The 23712-nt window shown below is 36.2% G+C and overlaps 2 protein-coding genes and 1 non-coding gene across 3 annotated transcripts in view; 1 reads left to right on the top strand and 2 right to left on the bottom strand.

Moving 5' to 3' along the window:
• LOC148955132 (N-acetylneuraminate (7)9-O-acetyltransferase-like) overlaps positions 1-17248 on the bottom strand; it is a 148835-nt gene extending 131587 nt beyond the window's left edge. Inside the window, exon 1 of the mRNA XM_089104773.1 lies at positions 17154-17248. The gene's annotated coding sequence lies outside the window, so the exon portion shown is untranslated. The remainder of the gene's footprint in view (positions 1-17153) is intronic.
• On the top strand, positions 9452-9522 carry TRNAG-GCC (transfer RNA glycine (anticodon GCC)). Its single transcript has one exon. It is a non-coding gene; the product is annotated as a tRNA-Gly (tRNA).
• A 58-nt stretch (positions 17249-17306) lies between the features above and the next one.
• LOC148955134 (N-acetylneuraminate (7)9-O-acetyltransferase-like) overlaps positions 17307-23712 on the bottom strand; it is a 68380-nt gene continuing 61974 nt past the window's right edge. The window contains exons 4-5 of the mRNA XM_089108079.1: positions 21508-21699; positions 17307-17425 (exon numbers count right to left, since the gene is read on the bottom strand). Of these exons, the coding sequence (XP_088964205.1) occupies positions 17345-17425; positions 21508-21699 (273 nt within the window). The 3' untranslated portion in view covers positions 17307-17344. The remainder of the gene's footprint in view (positions 17426-21507; positions 21700-23712) is intronic.

Raw genomic sequence — 23712 nt, forward strand, 5'->3', positions numbered from 1 at the left:
TTAGACGCAATTCAACAGCGTCACAATGCACCCTACAAATATATTCTGATGGCAATCAGTGTCTTTAGTCGCTATGCATATGCCATTCCGCTGCAATCAGAGAGTATTCCAGAGGGCCATTGAAAGTATTCTTGAACAGGATTCATATAGAAAAATTCAATCGGATCGTGGCAGTGAATTTGTTAATCCCCATGTGGAAAAGGTTCTTTTGAAATATAATACAACACTATACCATAGTCACAGCCCGATAAAGGCTGCATTAGCTGAACGATTAATAAGAACGATTCGTCTATTAATTTCAAGATATTGTAGCCTGAAAAATACATCGGCTTTTATTCATGATTTAGATAAAATCGTGCAGTTATACAGTCATTGAAATCATCGATTTCTGTCCAAGTCAAACCCTCGGAGGGCTCATTACAATGAACATACATTTGATGGTTTTCCACAGCACTACTCAAATGGTGACGAGAAGAAAAAGAAGAAATTCAATCGTTGCGATAGTCTTCAAATTAATAGTCCCACAAATATTTTTTAAAAGGGGAATTATTTAATGAGCACCGAACTTTTTAAAGTACCCTAAATCCTGGACACCGAACCAATAACTTATCGACTATAAGACACCAAAGATGATGAGATTCTCGGCTGTTTTTATGAATATGAACTGCAAGAAGTTAGAAACACTAACGAAATTTATTAAATTGAAAAGATATTAAAGAGTCATAACCATAGAGGAAACAGACAGATGCTTGTTTGCTGGATATGATACAACTCAGATTTTGATTCTTGGGTAGGTGCTGAAGACATTAAGAATACCAAATGATTTCTATGTGATTTTCATGTCCAATGTTTCCGATCCTCTCTACAATGACTTGAATAGAACAAGTGATTTTTGGACGAAACTCTCCCCCACCATCAAATTTGACAATAATGAAAAGTATGAAGTGGCTCTTCTCGACTGTATTCTCAAAAATACTTACGACATCCTGAGAAAAGATTGTAAATACGAAATAAAAATTATACCCTATGATTGGTCGCCACCATCATCCTCAAGTGATCAAGAACAAATTCAAAAAATCAATTGGATGGATTATCCATATATTGAATTACCCTACGAGAAACTCACCTGTATGAATGATTTATGTCGTTCTATTAATAAAAGAATTTCCGCTCTTAAGAAATGAGCTTTTTATTTCAACTATTGAAAGAAGGAGGATAAGATTTAAAGTAGTTCACCTATTGCCAGTGAAAAGGTTATTCTCAATGATAATCTAAAGGATGTTCTTGGCTTTAAGGTCAATATAATCAATGGTAAAAGTGCAAGAGACACTAATTTCATTTTTGCCGACTATCCACCAGCTTTCTCCCCAGACACTTGTTTATTTCTCTACACCTCATTTGTGGAAACGTCGAGAGTCGGTAATTCAAATGTCCCCCTCCTACGTGTTCTTGAACAAAAAACCAATCAAGAACATATTCACCACTAGAATATAAAGCATCTTCAATATATTCTAGTAAACACTTCCTATTTGGAACTCTGTCAGTTAACACTCAAAAGTGAATTGGGTTATCCCATAGCAATTTCAGAATGTTTGTCTGTGATTACAATCTATTTTCGTCCCATCGTTCAAAAGCAAGATGTGTGATAAAAAAAGTGGTATTCACCTGTCCTGATACTGACTGCTATGTTTATACTCTCCGCCCAAGAGAACAGGGCAATGGAATGGACTACTACAAGGGTCGCTCGTCAATGTCTGGCTATAGTCTTGGCAGTTGGTTTGCTAAGCTGTTTCGCTCTTCACTACCACTGGCTAGAAAATATCTTGTACCGGCTGCGACAGATTTTGCACCCTCTACTCTATACGATTGGGGCTCTGGCAAGGATTTTAAAAAAGTACTTTGGAAAATCTTAGGTCCAGTGCGCGAACCCTTGGCGAGAGATTTAAAACAAAATGGTAAAGGCTTAAAAAGGTCAAGAAACAATGCATCACTCATCAGTCTCCACTCAGGTCAGAGATGAAAGACATCATCCGTCTTGTCAAATAAGAGAAGGGAAAAGCCGACATGGGCTGTAAACAGAAGAAGAAGTCCCAGAAAGAAAATTATTAGATCGAAACTAGATTTATTGTCCTAAAATGTCCTACCTACTGCATAACGATTCTCAACCTTCAATCCATGCCTCATTTAATATATTCAATGCTGAAAATGTTTACGTGAGTGTCAAGCATGGATGCTATGAACAATTTTATCCTCAACAACCCCTCTCCGATAATATCCACTTTCAAATTTATTCAAATGAAGACTCCTTCACGGACTTGTCTTCAACATTGATAGATTTGCAAATGAAAGTTTGGAAAACCAATAATTCAATGCCAGTTTGGGTCGATGGAATATACTATGAAAATTGTATATTACATAATTTATTTCGTCAAGTTAGTGTCTACATCAATGGCACGCTGGTGAGCACAAGCAACAATCTCTCAAATTATACAAGCTATATGCAATTCATGCTGATGACACCCAAGTCATACAAGGAATTGAGAGGCATCTCCAATGTTTATGAATATATTACTAATATTGATCGTAAAGATGCAAATAAAAATTATGCGACTCCTAGGTTAAAGATAGTTGATAAAGCAAATCTTGGCATATATCCTATATCACAGTGGCGATAACTCCGAGTTAAAATGAGAAGAAAACTGACGCTTGCATCAGACTAAGTTATTCTAACAAAGAGGATTCTAGCCAATCCAGATGTGAGTCTCTCCCTCACCTCGGCAATACTTCATGTACGCAAACAACAGGTCATGAGTTCTGTTGCTTTTGCAGTGGAAAAACTGAGAGCCATTGGCAACAACTTTAAAATACTTTTTCCTCATACAATCACCAATCAGCGTCACATTGCCATGGGCTCACGCACCTTCACCAATTAATCCTAGATCAATGGTGAAATTACATCAAAACTTGCTTTGGCATTTCTAAAGGCGCCAGTGCAATAGGATCATGGACTGAATGTCCACATAAATTCGAGATGTTTGGACTTTCATCTCTTGTTTGCAAAGTAAACGGTATCCCACTCTACAATCTATCTTTTGATAAATCATATATAACACTGTATGAGTTGACCATACAAACCCTAGATCATGAATCTCAACTATTTGAAAATGGTATAACTCAAGATATGTTTGCTAAAACACATGTTATCATTGTACTGGATTTGTCTGGCACGCAGGATATGAGTATAGTACGTACGGGGAGTATGTGTTTATAGTTAACATTCGCTGACCCATTGGCTGAGAGTATCGTACTAATCTCACTAAATAAATATGAAACCTATTGGGAAATTACTCCCGTAGGAAGTGTTTTACTAGACGTTGCGCCATGAAAACCAGTCAAATAATTAGTGTATTTAATAAGGACCCCTACATGTCCCTTTAATCCTATTGTCTTCCCTCTGACTTTCTCGGAAAAATTAAAAGTGTCAACAATACCTTGATTATTGTTAATAGCAGTCCGTCGACTGTGCTGACGGGTCATTGGCTGTGCGTCTTTCAAACAATGAAGACGATTGAATTTTTTGATCCTCTTGGTCTACCCTATACATTCTACACACCCCACATCAGCAACTGTATTGAGGGCAGTGGGAAAACTGTTATTCAAAATCGGAAGAGGGTGCAGGATCTAACGACTAAAAGCTGTGGCTTCCATGCACTACTATATTTTGTGTTCCGATGTCGCGGCTATACTTACAAGCAGTTTCTCCACATTTATGTTGACAATCATCGTCTGAATGACTTTCTAGTGGAAAATATCCTCTCAGACCTATATAGTATTGATTTCAGTGCCCTAGGAGTAAAGTGCTTAAAAAATGTTTGTGAATTTGTTTATTAATAAAATGTTTGTATATACAACAATGTCTTTAAATCTTCACTTTAGATTTCTTCTTCGATGTATAGGCAACTGTCGTGAACCACTAATGCCGGTAAATCCTTTGGATTCACTGTATATTGATCTTGATTGACTGCAAAGTCAGGGTCACATTTTCTACAGTACAATGTAACTTCACTCTTGTCATATCTCTTTGTATAGTCAATGATACTATTTGCATTCATATTATGTAATTCACGAGTTTTAATCTGACTATTTGAAGAAATATCACATAAAGTGTTTTCAAATGGTGAATCACATTCGGTAACTACCAAATAAAAATCACTTGGTTTATAGTCATAGTAGACAGTGTCGTCACAACGAAGACGTAGAAACCAAATTGTCTTATTAGCCCAACAGTTGAATCGTAGACCAGATTCCTCTTCCCAGAATAATTTAAATCCACGACGATACCAATCTCGTAGAAAAAAACTAAACTCACGTTTGTGATTCTTTCCAATCATAGCAGGGTAAATATTCTCCCACTGATCACATTTATCATAGTGACAATTGGAGCATAGGTGCCCTCTAGGGTGAGAGTCACACACCTCTTGAAAACATGAGTTACATCCTTTAATTTGTACTGCATAGCCTCTATGTAATTTACATGGATTACATAATTTACACTTTTCACTATAGTCATCTATAATTGTACAATTCTCACATTGAGTCCAACTGCCAAGAGTGTACATGCACAATGGACATATATAGAACATTTTTGGTTTCCGATGTCAACTCACTCACAGCTAAAACGAAACTGATCGTCCTCGCTCCATAAATTCAATGAGAGGGAAATGGGGGGAGAGGAGTATCTTTGTGACGTTACCTCTTTCGAATGACGGGGGATTCATCTAAATTGAATCCATTGGCATTGTTTTCAAAAGTATATCCACAATATCGTTCTGCTTTGTTCTAATTAATCTATCAATAAATTGACTATAAGCACTTGAGTCACATTTTAAAAGTTACGTGCAATAGTCCAACGGGGGAGAATCACTCCTCATTATATTGTCAAGTGTTCCCTGACAAAAGAATATCCTGCGTTTAAGAGATAAGTCGAGAAAATCGTCATCCAAAATCAAATGTTGTTCCATAAACACTAGATTTGATCTAATTCTCTCTTTCTCAAATTTTTTCAGTTTTCAATCCTTTCATTTCGACTTCTGCCTCTAGACTAACCATGATTCGTTAGCCCCATAGCCTAACGAAACCAGAAAAGAAAGAAAAAATTTTCGATTTCTATAAAATTCTATTGAATAATTAAAACAACATTAATAATACAGAGCATGTACAATTAGCTATACTGTTTATTGTCTTCGATATGTTTCACCAATGCACTTAAAGCGAATTTAAGTCTATTTACATGTGCTATATCAACTTTGGCGGCAAAACATAATTGATCCTCCATTTTAAATTTGCTCAGGGATATCACATATCTTGCATATACTGCATCCCATACCAGACAAAGACGTGATCCTTTCGTGATTTCCATCGCAAGGCTTGGTGCTCTTGTATTATTATCATTCACTCCACTATTAACTTCTAAGAGGGTAAACATTCCACTCATCGACATAAACACAAATATATATTCAAATGAGTAATGTCAAACAGTTCTTCTTCTTCTCACTCCATGGAATTCTATTCAAAGACTAATAAAACTTTAGCAAAAAATCCTTTCTTCATAGTCACTCCGCCGCTAATATGTAAGCAGCCCTCTTAGTAGCCGATATAGTGGATGTTACTGACCTGCTGATTGGTTGAGAGAAAAATACATGATCTAAACTTTTACTTGAATCTCATAATATTCGTATCAATCATATCCAGTGTTACTGACAATGAACCAAAAAACAGGAACAAAAATTGCTGTTGACATCTTTAAATGTGACACAATTGCTGTTTTTCCATTCTCACTGACAACAAACCATAAAACAAACATGAATTGCTGTTGACATCCATAAATGTGAGAAAGCCCCTGTCTTTCATTCTCACTGACAAAAACCATAAAATTGACATAAATTGCTGTTGACACCAATGAAAAACATCAAATAAATTGAACAACACACATAACCATCCAAGAAAACATCCATAAATGTGAGAAAATTCATGTTTTTTTAAGTGAGAAAAATCCTGTTTTTTCATTCTCACTGACAAAAACCATAAAACATGCATAAATTATGTAAAAAAGTTGTAGATGGCAGCAGGGTGTTCTCGTCGCGCTGGTACCCCCCTTTCTACTTGGAAGGCAACTAACACCTTTTCTACGCCCACCATTTCCCCAAACACATCCAATCAAAATTTTGAGATATCCAATTTGTTCAACGTAGTTGAAAGATCTGGAAATTATGTCTTTGAGGAGCACTCTCACCCCCCCACAGCCCTCAGGGCAAGGGTTGTAAGTTATGCCCTGGGGGCATATACGGTTTTTATGGAAAGGGTTGTCGTAGAAACCATCTCGTTTGGATACTCGATCTAAATCCGATACATATTTAATACTAACTGAAAATGGGGATTTGGTGATGATTTATTAGACTGACCTACTGAATTATTAATCAGTTACAGAAAATATAACTTTTTTAAAAATTGGTTTTGAAGTAATATGAACACTCTCGCAGTTTTTCTGTACCGCGTTTGTTGTGTTTGGACCATTTGGGTCATCTCAGTCTTTTATGCTGAAAATAACCCTCTGTTTCCACTGACTAAAAATCTCCCTTGCTTTGGTTTCTTAATTATTTTTACAATTTTGTATCTCTGCAGTTTTGGTTTTTTGTTCGAATGTCATGCATAACCAGTGTGGTCTTAGAACGTACAGTAATTATTTAGCCAATTTAGCTCTCCCTGAAGTATCTTAAATTTGTTGCAATAACAACACGGCAAAAGATGTTAGTCATAAACAGAGCCGTTCCAGGGGAGGAGAACGTCGTGGCTGGGGGATTGCGCACTTTGATCAAATTTTTCAATTTGATTTGGCTCTTTTTGCTTATAATTGAGTGGGGAGGGGGTCACCGTAAGTAAATTTACCCGGGCGCCGCCAGCCCAAGGAACCGTTTTGGCGATAAATCAAACTCGTTGATCAGCGTGGAGTTTATTAGCTCTGCATCCTTGATGTTACAGAATCATAAAAATAATCTCACAACTTGGTGCTGTATAATCTATACAGCACCAAGTTGCATAAAAAATGCAGTTTTTCGTAAACAATTGATTCTATTTTTGAAATTATTTCTTTTTAATTACAAAAGGTTTTTGGCCACATAAATTTCCTTTAAAATGAGCCATTACTTTTTTTGGCTAAATGGCTTTCTGGAAATTTTGTTCTGACGTAACTTACGAATTAACTTAGTAACGAACTTTTATATTCGTATATTCTCATTACATATATTAGGGAGTTCGCCCCCTAGTCAATACCTTGCTCTTTACGCTAAAGTTCAAATTTATTTTCCAATTCTTTAAGAATGACCCCTTAATCACAAAACCCGTTAATTAGATTCAATAGCTCTGATGAAACTACAAAAAAAAACTTTAGCGTAAAGAGCGAGTTAATGACTACGGGGTGAACCCAATCATATACGTAATAATTTCTGTTCGTTTTAATTTTTGATGTTGCTCCTTACTTTCAGTTGAGAAATGGTTTCTTTTTATTTAATTTCTGATCGGTTTTAATCAGGCTCAGTTGCGTCAATTGGGGCAGGGGGAGAAGCATGTGCCCCCTAGATTTTTAAAATGCCGTTTTCGGGGTATTTCCATTAAAATATGTTGTTTTTTTTTAAAAATCACCCCCTCCCTAGATTTTGAAAATACATTTTACCCTCCCCCGTAAATTTCAACTAAAACCAACTAAAAGAAAGTTTCCGTGTCTTCATTAAAATTTAGTTCCGTAAATGACCGAAAGTTTGGGGAGCAAAGGTAAAAAAAATTGTAGACAAGAAGGCTAATGAGAAGAAAGCGAACAAATTATAGACAAACGAACAAACTAATTTATAGAACGGGCTAAAACACAGAATTCCGTGGGTTCAAACGGCAAAGTTTACAAGTTTTAATAGGTGAGTGCAAGGCCGCACCCAGAGGGCCCCCCCCTTATGGGCGCCCATGCCAGGCGAGTAGCTTTGACACAACTGAATTGGTTAACTAAATTGGAAGAATACATTTTTAGGGGGGGTGCTCACATTCGTGTTACTCTTCGTAAGAAACGTAACCGTGATCTTTCTCTACCTTAAAATCACTTTCTCTTTACTTTCACTTTACTTTCTCTACCTCTGTTTATTAGCTCGGCTTGGTGCTACGATGGTTCAGTGCTACGATGTTCCAGTGCCAAGCTATCTGAGGAGAAAAAGAAAAAGAAAAAAGATGCTCTATATCAAAATATCATGGTTTCAGCCGCTTTTCTTGATTTTCCAGCCAATATATTTCCCTTGTTGTTCAAGCAAAAGGACTGTGAGTTTCCTTAATAGAGGTTTCGGACAAGGCGGTTTTAATAGTGTACTTCCATTTTTGATCTGATTCTACCTTTAGCAGTTATGGGCTATTTCAATTTTTACTATGGGGCGTGATCGTCTCTTACTAGGTTGCTAGCTACCGCTGCAACCCGGAAAAAGGAAACAGACTTAATCTCTACACCTCTCATCATATCAGTTTTCTTTCCGTTTATTGTTTAGTTGCCTAACTTTGTTTTATGTTGCTTAGTTTTTACTTCCCGTTATTAATTAGAATTCTAGGGTGGCGAGCGTGGCCCACGCGTCGCAAGATACTTTTAAGATATAATCAATCACCCGATTTAAGATATAATCACCCGGTCTTGCCATTTTGACGTCCCAAATTTGGAACAACATATCCATGAAATTCCTTTTTTTTGCTAAATGAACATACTTTTCTCTTCAATTTCTTTATAGTTTTCAATGGGGTATCAGGTTTCAGATAGAATGAAAGCATGGTTCTTCATAGACATACAAAATTGTTGGGTAAAGGTCTAGTTTAGGGACTATTCAGAAGGAAACATGTTAAGAAAACAATTCTTACATCATAATATGCAGAGTGACTGTAGCTAATATATTTTTACTACAGCTCCTCTATACTTTACCCCTGACCCCAATCCCTACTGCGCAAATATTTAGCCGAAATTACATACTTCCAATATATTGCGCCAATCCGTTTCTCTCCTTCCATCCCGTGGTCCTGTAAATTAAATCAACAATCAATTGTGAGGAAACAAGAAACGGAAGAACAAGAGTGACAGGTGGTGGAATGTATTGGGAATATATAATTTAGGCTATATATTTGCACTTTGGGGGGGGGGGGGTAAAGTGGAGCTGCGGTCAAAATGTGTTAGCTAAAATTATTCTGCCTATTCTGAAGTATGAATTGTTTTTTTAACATGTCTCCTTCTCAATATCCCCTAATCTGGACCTTTACCAATTTTCGTTACAGTTACCACCCCCCTCCCTCCCCTCCCCATGGTTCGAAAATGCAATAAAAATACCAAAATCCAGGACATGTGTACATGAAGTCGTATATATAATTAATTAATGTATAAGCATCGATGGTTCAGTGGTAGAATGCTCGCCTGCCACGCGGGCGGCCCGGGTTCGATTCCCGGTCGATGCACTTTTTTTTAAAAAATGCAAAAAAAAAAACAACTCAATTAGGACTTTAAAGACACAATTAGGGAAGGCGCCAGGACATTCGACACGTCAGAACCGACACGTCAGGACATCGACAAAATCCGTCATAACATCGACAATAAATCCGTCGGAACATCGACACGTCAGTTCATCGACAGTCACAATCGCTCCCGTCAGAAAGTCGACAGTCAGAACATCGACACGTCATAACATCAAAAAAAATTTTCATAACGAAAATCTGTCAGAACAACTAACTGTCAGAACGTCGACACTCATAACATCGAAACGTCATTACATCTAAAATTTTAAAACTTAGTTTTTTGGGGTTTAGGTGGGAAAAGGTACCTAGGTTAGGTTAGGTTACGTATTTAATATATGCTATGCTTTACCCCCACCCCTCTGATGTGCAAATATATAGCCGAAATTTGTTTCTCAACTATTATATACTTATTACTATTATATAAACTTATAAATCTTTTTCATAACGAAAAGCCGTCAGAACCACTAACCGTCAGAACGCCGAAAGTCATAACATCGACAAGTCACGACATCTAATTTTTTTTAGATGTTATGACTGTCGACGTTCCGACGGGTAGCGATTGTAACTGTCGATGAACTGACATGTCGATGTTATGACTGTCAACGTTCTGACGGGTAGCGATTGTGACTGTCGATGTTCTGACGTGTCGATGTCGATGTCGATGACGTGTGTGACGTTTAGTACTTGTGACGGTTGTTCGAAATGGTAGCATCCCCATAATTAGATATAATTTCAAGAAAAATTGTATCATAGGATTGCGCTGTCTCAGTAAAGAACGATGTTGGCATAATGTATTATTTATTTATTTTTTATTTTTTTTGGTTTCTTTCTTTAGATTAAATAAAAAAAACAAGTTTTTTAAACTGAAAGTAAGGAGCGACATTAAAACTTAAAACGAACAGAAATTATTCCGTATATGAAAGGGCTGTCCCCTCCTCAACACCTCGTTCTTTACGCTAAGGTTTTTTGTTGTTTTAAAAAAATAAAGTTGTCAGAAAGAGTCAAACTTTAGCGCAAAGAGCGAGGCTTCGAAGAGGGGACAGCCCTTTCATATACGGAATAATTTCTGTTCGTTTTATGTTTTAATGTCGCTCCTTATTTTCAGTTTAAAAAACTTGTTTTTTTATTTAATTTCTGATCGTTTTTTAGTTAATGCAGCTTTTATTTTGGCTCACCGTCATTGAATAAGTAAACAAAATTTGCATAAAAATTTTACTCTTCTTTTGCTAAATGGCTGTCTCTAAATTTGGTTCTGACCTAATTTACAAATTAACTTACTTAACCCTAGTCAATACCTTGCTCTTTAAGCTAAAGTTCGAGTTTTGTTCCAATTCTTTAAAAATGACCCCTTAATCACAAAGGCCGTTAATTAGAATATATAGCTCTTATGAAAGTACTAAAAAATCTTTGGTTTAAAGAGCGAGGCATTGACTAGAAGGTGAACCCAATCATATAGCTAATATTTTTTTTTCGTTTTAAGTTTTGATGTTACTCCTTACTTTCAGTTGAAAAACTTGTTTTTTTATATTTAATTTCTGATTTTTTTTTTAAATAATGATGGGAAATCCGACGACCCCTTCATAGCCATGTCCCTTCCCCAAGAAAACTTCCCTCATGAAAAGATCCTCCCATATAGCCCCCGACCCACCCCACCCCCACTACCAGAAAAAATTCCTCCTGAAAACGTCTGTATACTTCCCAATAACCAATAATATATGTTAACATCGGGTAAAGTTCATAACTTTCAGCCAAACTTTAGCGTAAAGAGCGAGGCGTTAAGGAGGGGACAACCCCTTTCATATAAGGAATAATTTCTGTTCGTTTTAAGTTTTAACGTCGTTCCTTACTTTCAGTTAAAAAAAACTTGTTTTTTTTATTTAATTTTTGAACATTTTTGAATAAATGCAGCTTTGATCTTGGCTCACCGTACATGAATAATTAAAACAAAATATGCATATTAATTTAATTTTATTTGGTTAAATGGCTTTCTCGAAACTTGTTTAATTTTATTTACGAACGTTTTTAGTTGTAATAAATATACGTAACTTACGAATTAACTAACGTAACGAACTTTTATGTTCATATATTTTTAATACGTATATTAGGGGGTTCGCCCCCTAGTCAATACCTTGCTCTTTAAGCTAAAGTTCGAATTTTGTTCCAATTCTTTAAAAATGACCACTTAATCAAAAAGGCCGTTAATTAGAATAAATAGCTCTTATGAAAGTACTAAAAAATCTTTGGCTTAAAGAGCGTGGTATTCTGTTCGTTTAAAGTTTTGATGTTGCTGCTGTTGCAGCTGAAAAACTTGTTTTTTTATATTTAATTTCTGATCTTTTTAAATAATGCTGGGAAGTCTGGCGTCCCCTTCATAACAATGTCCCTTCCCCCACGAAAACTTCCTTTATGGAAAGATCCTCCCACATAACCCACGACCACCCCCCTCCCCACTACCAGAAAAAATCTCCCCTGAAAACGTCTGTATACTTCCCAATAACTAATACTATATGTTAACATTGGGTAAAGTTCATAACTTTCAGCCCTCCCCCGGGAAGTTCAGGGTATTAAGTCATCCTAAAAGACATACTTATAATATTTTCGAACATGCTGAACAAACCGGCTATCTCAAAATTTTGATCGGGTGAATTTGGGAAAAAAATGAGCGTGGGAGGGGGCCTAGTTGCCCTCCAACTTTTTTGGTCACTTAAAAAGGGCACTAGAACTTTTAATTTCCATTCCAATGAGCCCTCCCACGATATTCTAGGACCACTGGGTCGATACGATCACCCCTGGGGGAAAAAAAAAAAAAAAACAAATAAACACGCATCCGTGATCTTTCTTCTGGCAAAAAATACAAAATTCCACATTTTTGTAGATAAGAGATTGAAACCTCTACAGTATGGTTCTTTGATAAGCTGAATATGATGATTGGATTTGCATTAAGATTCTGTAACTTTCAGTGGGTGTTTCCCTCCTTTTTAAAAAATTAGCCACATTTTATCAGGTGCTTAACCTTTGATGGGTAGGACTAAACTTGATGAAATTTATTTATATGAATTCAGCAGTAAAATCTGATTCTTTTGATCTATTTATTTGTATCAAAATACCATTTTCTAGAGTTTCGGTTACCATTGAGCCAGGTCGCTCCTTACTCACAATTCGTTACCACGAACTGTTTGACCAGAGCACTGCGTATCGAAGGAGTTGTCGTAGAAACTTGAAAAAGGGCTCATTTAATTGTAAATTGGAAGGGCATGTGCCCTTATTAATAGCCGAAAGTGATTGGAAGGCAACTAACACCCTTTCTACGCCCACCATTTCCCCAAACACATCCAATCAAAATTTTGAGATATCCAATTTGTTCAACGTAGTTGAAAGATCTGAAAATTATGTCTTTGAGGAGCACTCTCCCCTCCCCCCCCCCACAGCCCTCAGGGCAAGGGTTGTAAGTTATGTCCTGGGGGCACATACGGTTTTTATAGAAAGGGTTGTCGTAGAAACTTTAAAAAGGGCTCATACGATTGAAAATTGAAGGGGCTAGTGCCCTTTGTAATAGTCGAAAGTAATTGGAGAACACCCACCCCCCCCCCCCTCACGCCCACCATTTTCCCCAACCACATCCAATTAGAATTTTGAGATAGAAATTTTTTTCAAAGTTTTTGATAGCTCTGGAAATTAGGTTTTTGAGGATGACAACCCCCCTACAGCCCTCAGGGCAAGGGTTGTAAGTTATGCCCTGAAAGCATATAAGCTATTTATAGAAAGCGTTGTCGTAGAACCTTCAAAAACGGCTCATTCGATTGGAAACTGAAAGGGCTAGTGCACTTTTTAATAGTTGAAAGTGATTGGAGGGCAACTAACCCACCTCTGACGCCCACCATTTCCCCAAACAAACGCAATCAAAATTTTAAGACAGCCATTTTATTCGACTTAGTTGAAAATTCTGAAAATTAGGTTTTTGAGTATGATAACCTCCCAGAGCCCTCAGGGCAAGAATTGTAAGCTATGCCCTGGGGACATACAAGGTTTTTATAGATAACGCTTTCGTAGAAACTTTAAAAAGGGCTTATTTGATTGGAAATTGAAAGGACTAGTGCCCTTTTTAATAGTCGAAAGCGATTGGAGAGCAACTAACCCCCCCCCCCCCTATCACACCCATCATTTCCCCAAACACATCCAATCAAAATTTTGAGATATCCATTTTGCTCAGCGTAGTTGAAAGTTCTGGAAATTATGTCTTTGTGGATGAAAAACCCCCCACACCCCTCAGTACAAGGGTTGTAAGTTATGCCCTGGGGCATATAAGGTTTTTTATAGATAGCGTTGCCGCAGAAACTTCAAACAGGCTTATTCATTTAGAAATTGATAGGGCCAGTGCCCTTTTTAATAGTCGAAAGTGATTGGAGGGCAAATAACCCCCCTCTCACGCCCATCATTTTCCCAAACATATCCAAACAAAATTTTGAGATATCCTTTTTGTTAAACGTAGTTGAAAGTTCTGAAAATTAGGTCTTTGAGGATGACAACCCCCCACAGCCCGGTAAGGGTTGTAGGTTATGCCCTGGGCCATATAAAGTTTTTATAGAAAGGATTGTCGCAGAAACTTCAAAAAGGGCTCATTCGATTGGAAATTAAAAGGGCTCGTGTCGTTTTAGAAGCAGAAAGTGATTATAGGGCAACTAACTCCCCTCTCACGCCCACCATTCCCCCAAACACATCCAATCAAAATTTCGAGATAGCCATTTTTTTCAACGTAGTTGAATGTTTTGAAATTACGTCTTTGAGGATGACAACCCTCCCCCCAGCCCTCAGGGCAAGGGTTGTAAGTTATTCCCTGGGGACATACACGGTTTTTATAGGAAGCGCTGACTTAGAAGCTTCAAAGACGGCTCATTCGATTGGAAACTGAAAGGGTAGTGCTCTTTTTAATAGTCAACAGTTATTGGAAGGCAACTAGCCCCCCTACAATGGTAACTATTTCCCTAAACCAACGTCCAATCAGAATTTCGTGATAGCCATTTTGTTCAACGTAGTCGAAAGTTGTGGGAATTATGTCTTTGAGGATGACAACCTCCCCACAACCCTTAAGGCAAGGGTTGTAAGTTATGCCCTTGGGGTATATAAGTTTTATAGAAAGTTTTGTCGTAGAAACTTCAAAAATAGCCCACTTGATTAGAAAATAAGAAGACTAGTGCCTTTTTCATTAGTCAAAAGTGATCAGAGGGCAAATGCCCCCCCCCACGCCCATCATTTCCTCAAACGCTTCCAATTAAAATTTTGGGATAGCCATTTTGTTCAATGTATTTGAAATGTCTGGACATTAGGTCTTTCAGGATAACAAATCCCCCAGGCCTCAGGGAAAGGGTTGCAAGTTATGTCCTGAGGCATATAAGGCTTTTTATAGAAAGCATGGTTATATAAACTTCGGAGGGGGCTCATTGGATTAGTAATCAGACGCTTTAATGCTCTTTTAAGAGTCAAAGCGATCAGATGGCAGCTACCCCGCCCCCCCCCCGCACACACACCCATTGTATTGTCCCGAAATGCATCTAATAGAAATTTTGAGAAAGCCATTCTATCCAAAATAGTCTAAATAACATATAAAGAGGCTTTTGGGGATGAAACAAACCCCAAAGGTTAGGGGCAAGGGTTGTAAGTTATGCCCAGGGGGGATATTTAAGGTTTTTATGGAAGGGATGGTTGTTTAAATTTAGAAAAGGCTCAGTATTTTTCCCTGAAAAAGGCTATGTCAATATAAAGCGAACAGAAATTAACTAAAAAACTTTTTCCACAAAATCAAGTTTTTCAAAAGGTAAAGAACTCCATTAGTCCAAAAATAAACAAAAATAGAATAAAATAATCTACCAAGCATACAACTCCACAAATCAGCATCAATAAATATATGACACTCAAAACAAACAGAAATTAAAACAAATAAGAGTCAAACTCAAAACGAGGAGAAATTAACATGAGTAGGGTTCTAACACCCCTACGCTTTCTAAAAACCATAATAAAATTTGTACTTTACTGAAAAAATTCTTTTAAATGTTTTCATAATGTTCATAACTTCAAGAAGCCAAAAAATAATTAAGATTTTAATGAATAAATATCAGCATATGTATATTAAACTGACAATGCACATTTTTTTCAGTAAATTCATTTGAATTTTTCAGTAAAGTATAAATTATATTCTGGCTTTTAGAAAGCATAGGGTTTTAAGTCGTAAATCTTAACTCGGTAGCATGAGTGAGATTGGACTTATATTCACCAAGAGCTTGTAAAGACCCATTGAAAGATATTATGGACCATATTCCGCTACCAGCAAAGTATAGATTATATTCTGGCTTTTGGAAAGCATAGGGTTTTAAGTCGTAAATCTTAACTCGGTAGCATGAGTGAGATTGGACTTATATTCATCAAGAGCTTGTAAAGACCCATTGAAAGATTTTATGGACCATATTCCGCTACCAGCAAAGTATAGATTATATTCTGGATCATAGAAAGCATCGGGTTTTAAGTCGTAAATCTTACCTCGGTAGCACGAGTGAGATTGGCCTTATATTCATCAAGAGATTATAAAGACCCATTGAAAGCTATTATGGACCATATTCCGCTACCAGCAAAGTATAGATTATATTCTGGCTCATGGAGATCATCGGGTTTAAAGTCTTAAATCTTACCTCGGTAACACGAGTGAGACTGGACTTATATTCATCAAGAGCTTATAAAGACCCATTGAAGGCTATTATGGACCATATTCCGCTACCAGCAAAGTATAGATTATATTCTGGCTTATAGAGAGCATCGGGTTTTAAGTCGTAAATCTTAACTCGGTAGCATGAGTGAGATTGGACTTATATTCAGCAAGAGCTTATAAAGACCCATTGAAAGCTATTATGGACCATGTTCCGCTACCAGCAAAGTATAGATTATATTCTGGCTCATGGAAAGCATCGGGTTTAAAGTCGTAAATCTTACCTCGGTAACACGAGTGAGACTGGACTTATATTCATCAAGAGCTTATAAAGACCCATTGAAGGATATTAAAGACCATATTCCGCTACCAGAAAAGTATAGATTATATTCTGGCGCATAGAGAGCATCGGGTTTAAAGTCGTAAATCTTACCTCGGTAGCATGAGTGAGATTGGACTTATATTCATCCAGAGATTGTAAAGAACCATTTAAGGCTATTATGGACCATAGTCCGCTACCATAAAAGTATTGATTATATTCTGGCTTATGTATATAAGCTTTTTTTACTTCTTAAATCTAAACTCTGTAGCACTAGTTAGACTGTCCTTATCTAAACCAATGGATTATATTTACCAATATAAGTCAATTAAGGACCATATTCCGCTCCCAGCAAAGTATAAATTATATTCTTGCTTTTGGAGAGCAGCGGGTTTAAAGTCTTAAATCTTAACTCGGTAGCACGAGTGAGATTGGACTTATATTCATCAAGAGCTTGTAAAGACCCATTGGAAGATTTTATGGACCATGTTCTGCTACCAGCAAAGTATAAATTATATTCTGGCTTTTAGAGAGCATAGGGTTTTAAGTCGTAAATCTTACCTCGGTAGCATGAGTGAGATTGGACTTATATTCATCAAGAGCTTGTAAAGACCCATTGGAAGATTTTATGGACCATGTTCCGCTACCAGCAAAGTATAAATTATATTCTGGCTTTTAGAAAGCATCGGGTTTTAAGTCGTAAATCTTACCTCGGTAGCATGAGTGAGATTGGACTTATATTCATCAAGAGCTTATAAAGACCCATTGGAAGATATTATGGACCATATTCCGCTACCAGCAATTACTAAATCTGGGACGTTATTATGATCTTTCTGTAATGAAAATCAACAAGTTTGAAGATAAACACCTAATTTTTTTGTATTTCTGGTCAAAGAAACAGAGGTATTGAATATTAACCAAGTATTAATACTTGAAAAAAATAGAAGTATTTTACCAAGTATTGTTTGCAGTGACAAGTATTAGAAGGCGGCAAATAAGAAGCAATAAAGGAGCAACTTTATGAAGATTTTATGTAGTTCAACCATTTGTCATGAATAATAATAATAATAATATCATTCTATCCTTAGTGCTTCGTAACAAACAAATTATGCTGATTAAAAAAAAAATGAAGTTTTGAATTGTCCCGGCTAGTACTTGATCATTTTTGCTACTTCTGAACATATACGTTAACTATTTTACATGAAAAGACGGTCAAGCCTGGAATAACTTGCAACACAAGTGACTTAATAATAACTTACAACAAAGCATTCAGACTAATCAAAAAATTTATATAAAAGACTGAAGTAAGTTAAAACAAAATATTCCGACAAATCTACAGAATGACACAATAAAAGTCTGCGAAAATACGAAGTGATTCTAATTAAGGATGAGAATCAGCTTTAGTCAAATTAGCTCTTTAGTTTTTATGCAATTTTTTTAAGAGGTGGACTCCAGGCAGGGGCGTTCCGAGACTCATTTTATTGGGGGGGGGGTACATCTTCGTAAATTTCACCGAATCGCTACCTGATTTATGCCGAATTTTCTGCAGAGATCAAGAATTTTGTTAAATTTCGGCCAATTATGCAAAATTTTACCGAATGGCAAAAAAGTTGGGGGGGGGGAAGTAGATTTTTCTGATGAAATTTGGCTTTCATGACTTTTAGAGTAAAACTGAAGTCTAAAACAATTGTAAAGTTGATCTTCACTCTCGGCAGATCCGAATACATAGCAAAAGACTCTTTATGTCAGTTTAAGCAGAGCCGGATCTAGGGGGGCTATAGGGGGCAAGCGCCCCGGGCAACACGCCCAGGGGGCGCCAAAACAAGATAAATTTGTAAAATTTATGGGCAAATATCGGAATTTTTATAGTATCGGTGGTGCGGCAGGGCGCGGCAACGTCTACCTTTGCCTCCCTGAGAAAAGACCTAACTCTGGCTATGAGTTTAAGTTAAGGTAGTTCAAAACCCTAAAAGGGCCTTTAAGTGTGATTTTGGGGCATTACATGTTTCAAATTTTGGCGGACTTGTAGCATGTTATTCTCCAGATTTTTTTTTGAAAATTTTAGTGATAAAACACTTATTGCAATTGGTTCCACTCAAACTGTAGAATGGATAGCCTAATAAAGACAGAACAAAGCGAGAATATTAGGAAAAAGAATTGACTCCTATGAGTGTAAATGTTTATAGTTAAAGCGTCAAACAAACTAACTGGATTTTTGGCTTCAAATTTAATTATAAAGAACCTCAAAATATTTTTTTTTTAATTTTTGTTTGCTTTACTTCCATATCGTTTTGTTTTTCTTTTTCTACGACTTCAACAAGCAAAGCAGACTACTATAATGACAAAAGTGCAGACTTTTGGAAAAAATAGTGAAACAGTAGAAAAACCTTCTGCGGTTGAAAATATAACATCAAAGATAAGTTTGGAAAAACTTTTAAGTAGATGGAACTACTGTTAAATTCTATAGGTAGTGTTCTGTAAAATAATGAGCATCAACCCTCACAAGCAGTTTCACTGAGTCATAGCGTATACAGAAAGTACAGTAATAGAATAATTTGGAGCACACAAAAAAATAGCTCTTGAGATATGGGCTCCAAATGCGTTCGCATTTGTGGTTATAATAAAGCACGATTAGTCACAACTGTAAAACCAATAGTATGATTTTCCATCAAACACTGGGAAAAAAATAAAATCAGATCGATTTACTTGACAACTGCCGTGAAATTATGCAGAGCCCTCAAGCCACAGCTGAAGTATCTCTGTCAAGGACGAATAAGGGCATAGTTGATGAATTCACTAGAACATATTGAGTTTGGGGTTTGCAGGGAGATTGGTACTTTTAGAATGTCAAAAATTAAATTAACGATTTTGATACTAACTCCATCATGTATCTTCTAATTTATTTCTAAGGTAAGGTTACGCTCTCTTAAATGATATACAACATTGTGTCATCACCAAGACATTTCAGTCAAGTCTCAGCCCCGTGAAGTTAAGTCTCGGCTCTCAGCCCGGAATATCATTCACACTGTTACACACCATTTTACTCTTTTTAGTACTTATTAGCAGCACAGCTCGTTCGGCAATGTTTCAGAGCTCGGTGATCCTCTGTTCCAAATCTTCTCCCACATGAAAAATTGTGATTCTCATTAAGAAGAATCCCGCCTAGACAATGATTCGTCCAAAGTACAGAGCCAATCAAAATTACCAAGGGGAAAGAATACCACTTTGTATAACGCTGGAATTGACCTGTAGTAATCTGAGCAAGTCTCCCATCAACAGTTCATACCCAGAATACCCGACATTAAAATGCCTGCCTTCTAAAACGTTCATCGGCCCATGTGTGTTTGCAGAAAATGTGCTCTACATGATCAGAATTTCAAGCTAGACTTCATTTGTTGAGTTATGGCTATACTAGTATGTTTAGTATAAAGAGGCGGAGGCTATTCTTATAAGTCTCCATCTTGTCTTTTTCTTCTCATTTTTTTCTCTCCTTTTTTAGGATATTGGAATCGACGCCATGACCAAGACCACGATCTTACTCTATACAATTAGTAAGTATCTATAACACACAGCCAATCACCAATCTAAAAAAATCATGTGATGTTGCACGACGGCTACCCAAAGCATTTTTAGTTTAACGGTAGTACTTTTATAATTCAAGTCAGAAGGTTTTTTGGACGTTCAAAACAGAGTATACATTTTTTTTGCCTGAAGGCAAATGAGCACAAAAAAAATTCCTTTAAGTTATTAAAATAGCAACTTCAATTATGGTGGTTGTTAATCATAATAAATAAATACAGTTTCAATTTCGTTCTAAAGTTTTCAAAACAAGAATGAAATATAAAATAAATAGAGCAAAATAATAGAATAGTTGTCTTACAATTTGGTTTGTTACAAACAATATCCCCATGGCTCTAGAGTGCTGCAATCTACTGCAACTAGACATTTCTATTTATGATTTTAAGGTTAGCATTACCATATATGAAACATCGCTACGAAATATTCATTCAAAAAAAAAAAAATACTAGATAGAGCAATTTTTACGTTTTACCAACATCATACCTATGAATAAGGAAACGAGGATCCATTTTTGAGTTCCAGTATCTAAGGCCAAAACCCTTTTCGACAAGCCAAAATTTAGTTAGGTGGGACGACTATTCTTGTTATATAAATTGCATATAGCCCGTAGGTTTAGTGAAATGTAACAAACGTTACACGTATTTTGAAAGTATGTCCAGTTTTGTCTCGCGGACCGAATTAACACTATCCGGATTTTTTTGTTTGGGGGGAAGAAGACAACCATCATGAAAAAGTATACGCAACGATTTTGTTTCTTTTTTATACATGTCGTCAGACAGGATCTTTGGCTAGTTACACATACGAACTTTGTTTTATCTTTAATTTTTTATTAATTTATGTTAGTTGGGTTATGGTTATGCTTTATTTGTTCTTCCTTCTTGGTTATGTTGATATACTGTTTTAATCTGTCTTATTTGTCCCAGTCTTTTAAGAAAGATAAATTCCCAATAGATAGATTTCCAATTATTGGATTTTAATGGACTTTCCTCTTGACTTTAGTTACTGGAATGTTAATGAATAAATACCATAAATAGCTAGAAAATTACAAAAGAAGGCTTTAAATTTGTGGGTTGTTTTTTCATAAGGTTCGTACGGAGAATGATCTCGAATGTATGTAGTTAAGTTAGATTAGCTTCTAGAAACAAAATAGATATTCATAGTCAAAATATCTTCTTTCATTTTCAGCTTCAGTCCCGAGTTATTAGGGAATATCTTTATGAACATACGAAGGTAAGAAAGAATCAAGCGCTTTGGTGCCAAAACCTAAAAGTATAAACAGTCCTCTAATAAGTTTGGCATTTAAGAAACTCAAATATTGCCTCCGAAAAACATGTACCTTTAAATGCTTGCAAAGTTCCGTAAAGCTATCATTTAAGACAGGTACCCATCTGAACTCGAGTGTGGTTCTCAAATCTTTATTGTCATAAAGTAGATCAGCATGTGGTTTTGTCAATGCACTTCTTCTAGTTTCCTTCGCCGGAGTTGGATTCATCGCAGAATAGTTGTTCTTTCCATATATAAGTAGCTCCTGAAAGAATTTGTTTTATTATAAAAGCTGCATCTACAAGTCACAAAACAAACTATAAACATATCCATGTAATAAGCGTAGGGGACCATTTGCTCCCCTGCAGTTGCTCCTACCCCCTAGATTGTCCCCAAATTCACCCCTCTACATTTTGTAAAGTACACCCCCCCCCCTAAAGTTTCGATTATTGACACGACTGATAGCTACATCTTTTTTCTTAAATTGTAATTATTGTGAAAGGAAAATTATTTGAGCAAAACAAGAACGATCATATAGTTAGCGGTTCTGGCCTCTCTTGCAACCGGGGCAAAACTTTGATTAGCGTCCCGTCCCGCCATTGTTTTCCAAAAAACTTCAGGCCAAATTTTAACAGACTTTTCGGTTACTAGCACAATTTTTTTTTTTTTTAAAATTATATTTATTTGAATCCGACTTTTCTTACTTTAGCCTAAGCAAAATTATCAATTATCACGTCCCAATAGATTGCTTCTAATTCTTCGCGTTCTATCCTCATTAAAGCTAAATTATTTAGTCACTCCTGGTCCATAATCCATGTGAGGTACGTTAATATTAGTTTAAGCTTACAAAACGACCGCTCTTTACTAGCCACCGACACTGTTTATTTAAGAAAATTTGTTGGTGTTGAATTACTTTTTTCTTGTCTTGGAGTTCATGGAACAACTGAATGGGATCTAGACCATCGCAATATTTACCTCCAAGTTTGAGGCAATTCGCTGTAATATCATCAACATTCGTGCCATCTTGCAATAACTGTTCTATATTAAGCAAAAACCCATAAAATTTCAAAATTACAAAATGATTATAACCGTTAAGACTATTTATTTGAAATTGTGCACCCCTAAAATTTCTGCACCCGAGGCAAGTAACCCCTCTATCCCCCCAGGTAATATTCAAATCCCTTTAGAAAAAGAACATGGGGAGAAAATTCTCCGTAATTTTTTTTTGGAAATTTAGAACAAAAATGCACTTTTTGGACCTTTCCCGGAAACACGTCTGATTACCATCATGAAGTATGAATGCATTCACGGTTATCATGACAGGGCTAAGCTTCGTACTGAAGAATATTCCTTGTCATTTACCAAGTAAAAACTAGGGAATTTGGCTTAATGAATAGGCACGCACAATACAGAAAAAATGTAATGTTTGACACTGTTTGAAGATTATTTATTTTATAGCAAAGGGATCCATAAAAATATAACTTGATTATTGTTATTGAAGCTTAAAATTATTTTAAAGTAGTCTTGTTTGTTTATGTTTATAATTCTCTCATTATTTATTTATTTATTTAATTTTTGTTCTTACTTAATGCTCAGATAGTGACATCATGTCTTTTTAGTGGTAAATCAAATCAATTTATTCATTCAATATATCAATCTTGTTGGCTCAATGCGATATTGTGTTTTTACTAGCATTACACTAAAGTCTCCACAATTCTTTTTTCCCACTACATTGAAAAGACTCCTCGTAAGGCACTAAACAGAGTAAATTAACGTTTTTCAATGATGATCATTATTAAGTTAGTATTAATGGCTAATACTGTAATATGCATCTTCGCAGTGCGACAGTCCTCTATAAAAAAAGGAGTGACTTCATTTTCAAAGAACTATTGAAAAAAAAAAACAGAAAAAGAACGATTTTTTTAGCTTCCAAAAATGAAATGAGAAAATAAAAGATGGTCTTACACGGACGTTATATTTTAGACATTTCAAACGTAAGTCGTCCCCAAGTGGAGTAGAAGAGGTCATAAGGAAATATTTCAAGGATATTAAAACGTCTTGGGAGGGAAAAAAGAGTGAATATTTGAAATGATTGGGCTGAAAGAATACCACGTGTGGCTGTGTTGGCCTCGGGCAGATTGGTGATGCAGTGAGTTGGTAGTAGGAGTAGTATATTTCATTTGAAGGCATCAAATTTTGATTAAACATTCAACTAACATCTGGCTTGATTTTGGATTTTGAATGGATATAAATTTGTGACTGCGTGATTTGATTCAGT

The sequence above is a fragment of the Artemia sp. Qi Xiang Cuo genome, chromosome 2 (genome assembly GCF_049724085.1).
Source record: "Artemia sp. Qi Xiang Cuo chromosome 2, ASM4972408v1, whole genome shotgun sequence".
In the NCBI taxonomy this organism is placed as follows: Eukaryota; Metazoa; Arthropoda; class Branchiopoda; order Anostraca; family Artemiidae; genus Artemia; species Artemia sp. Qi Xiang Cuo.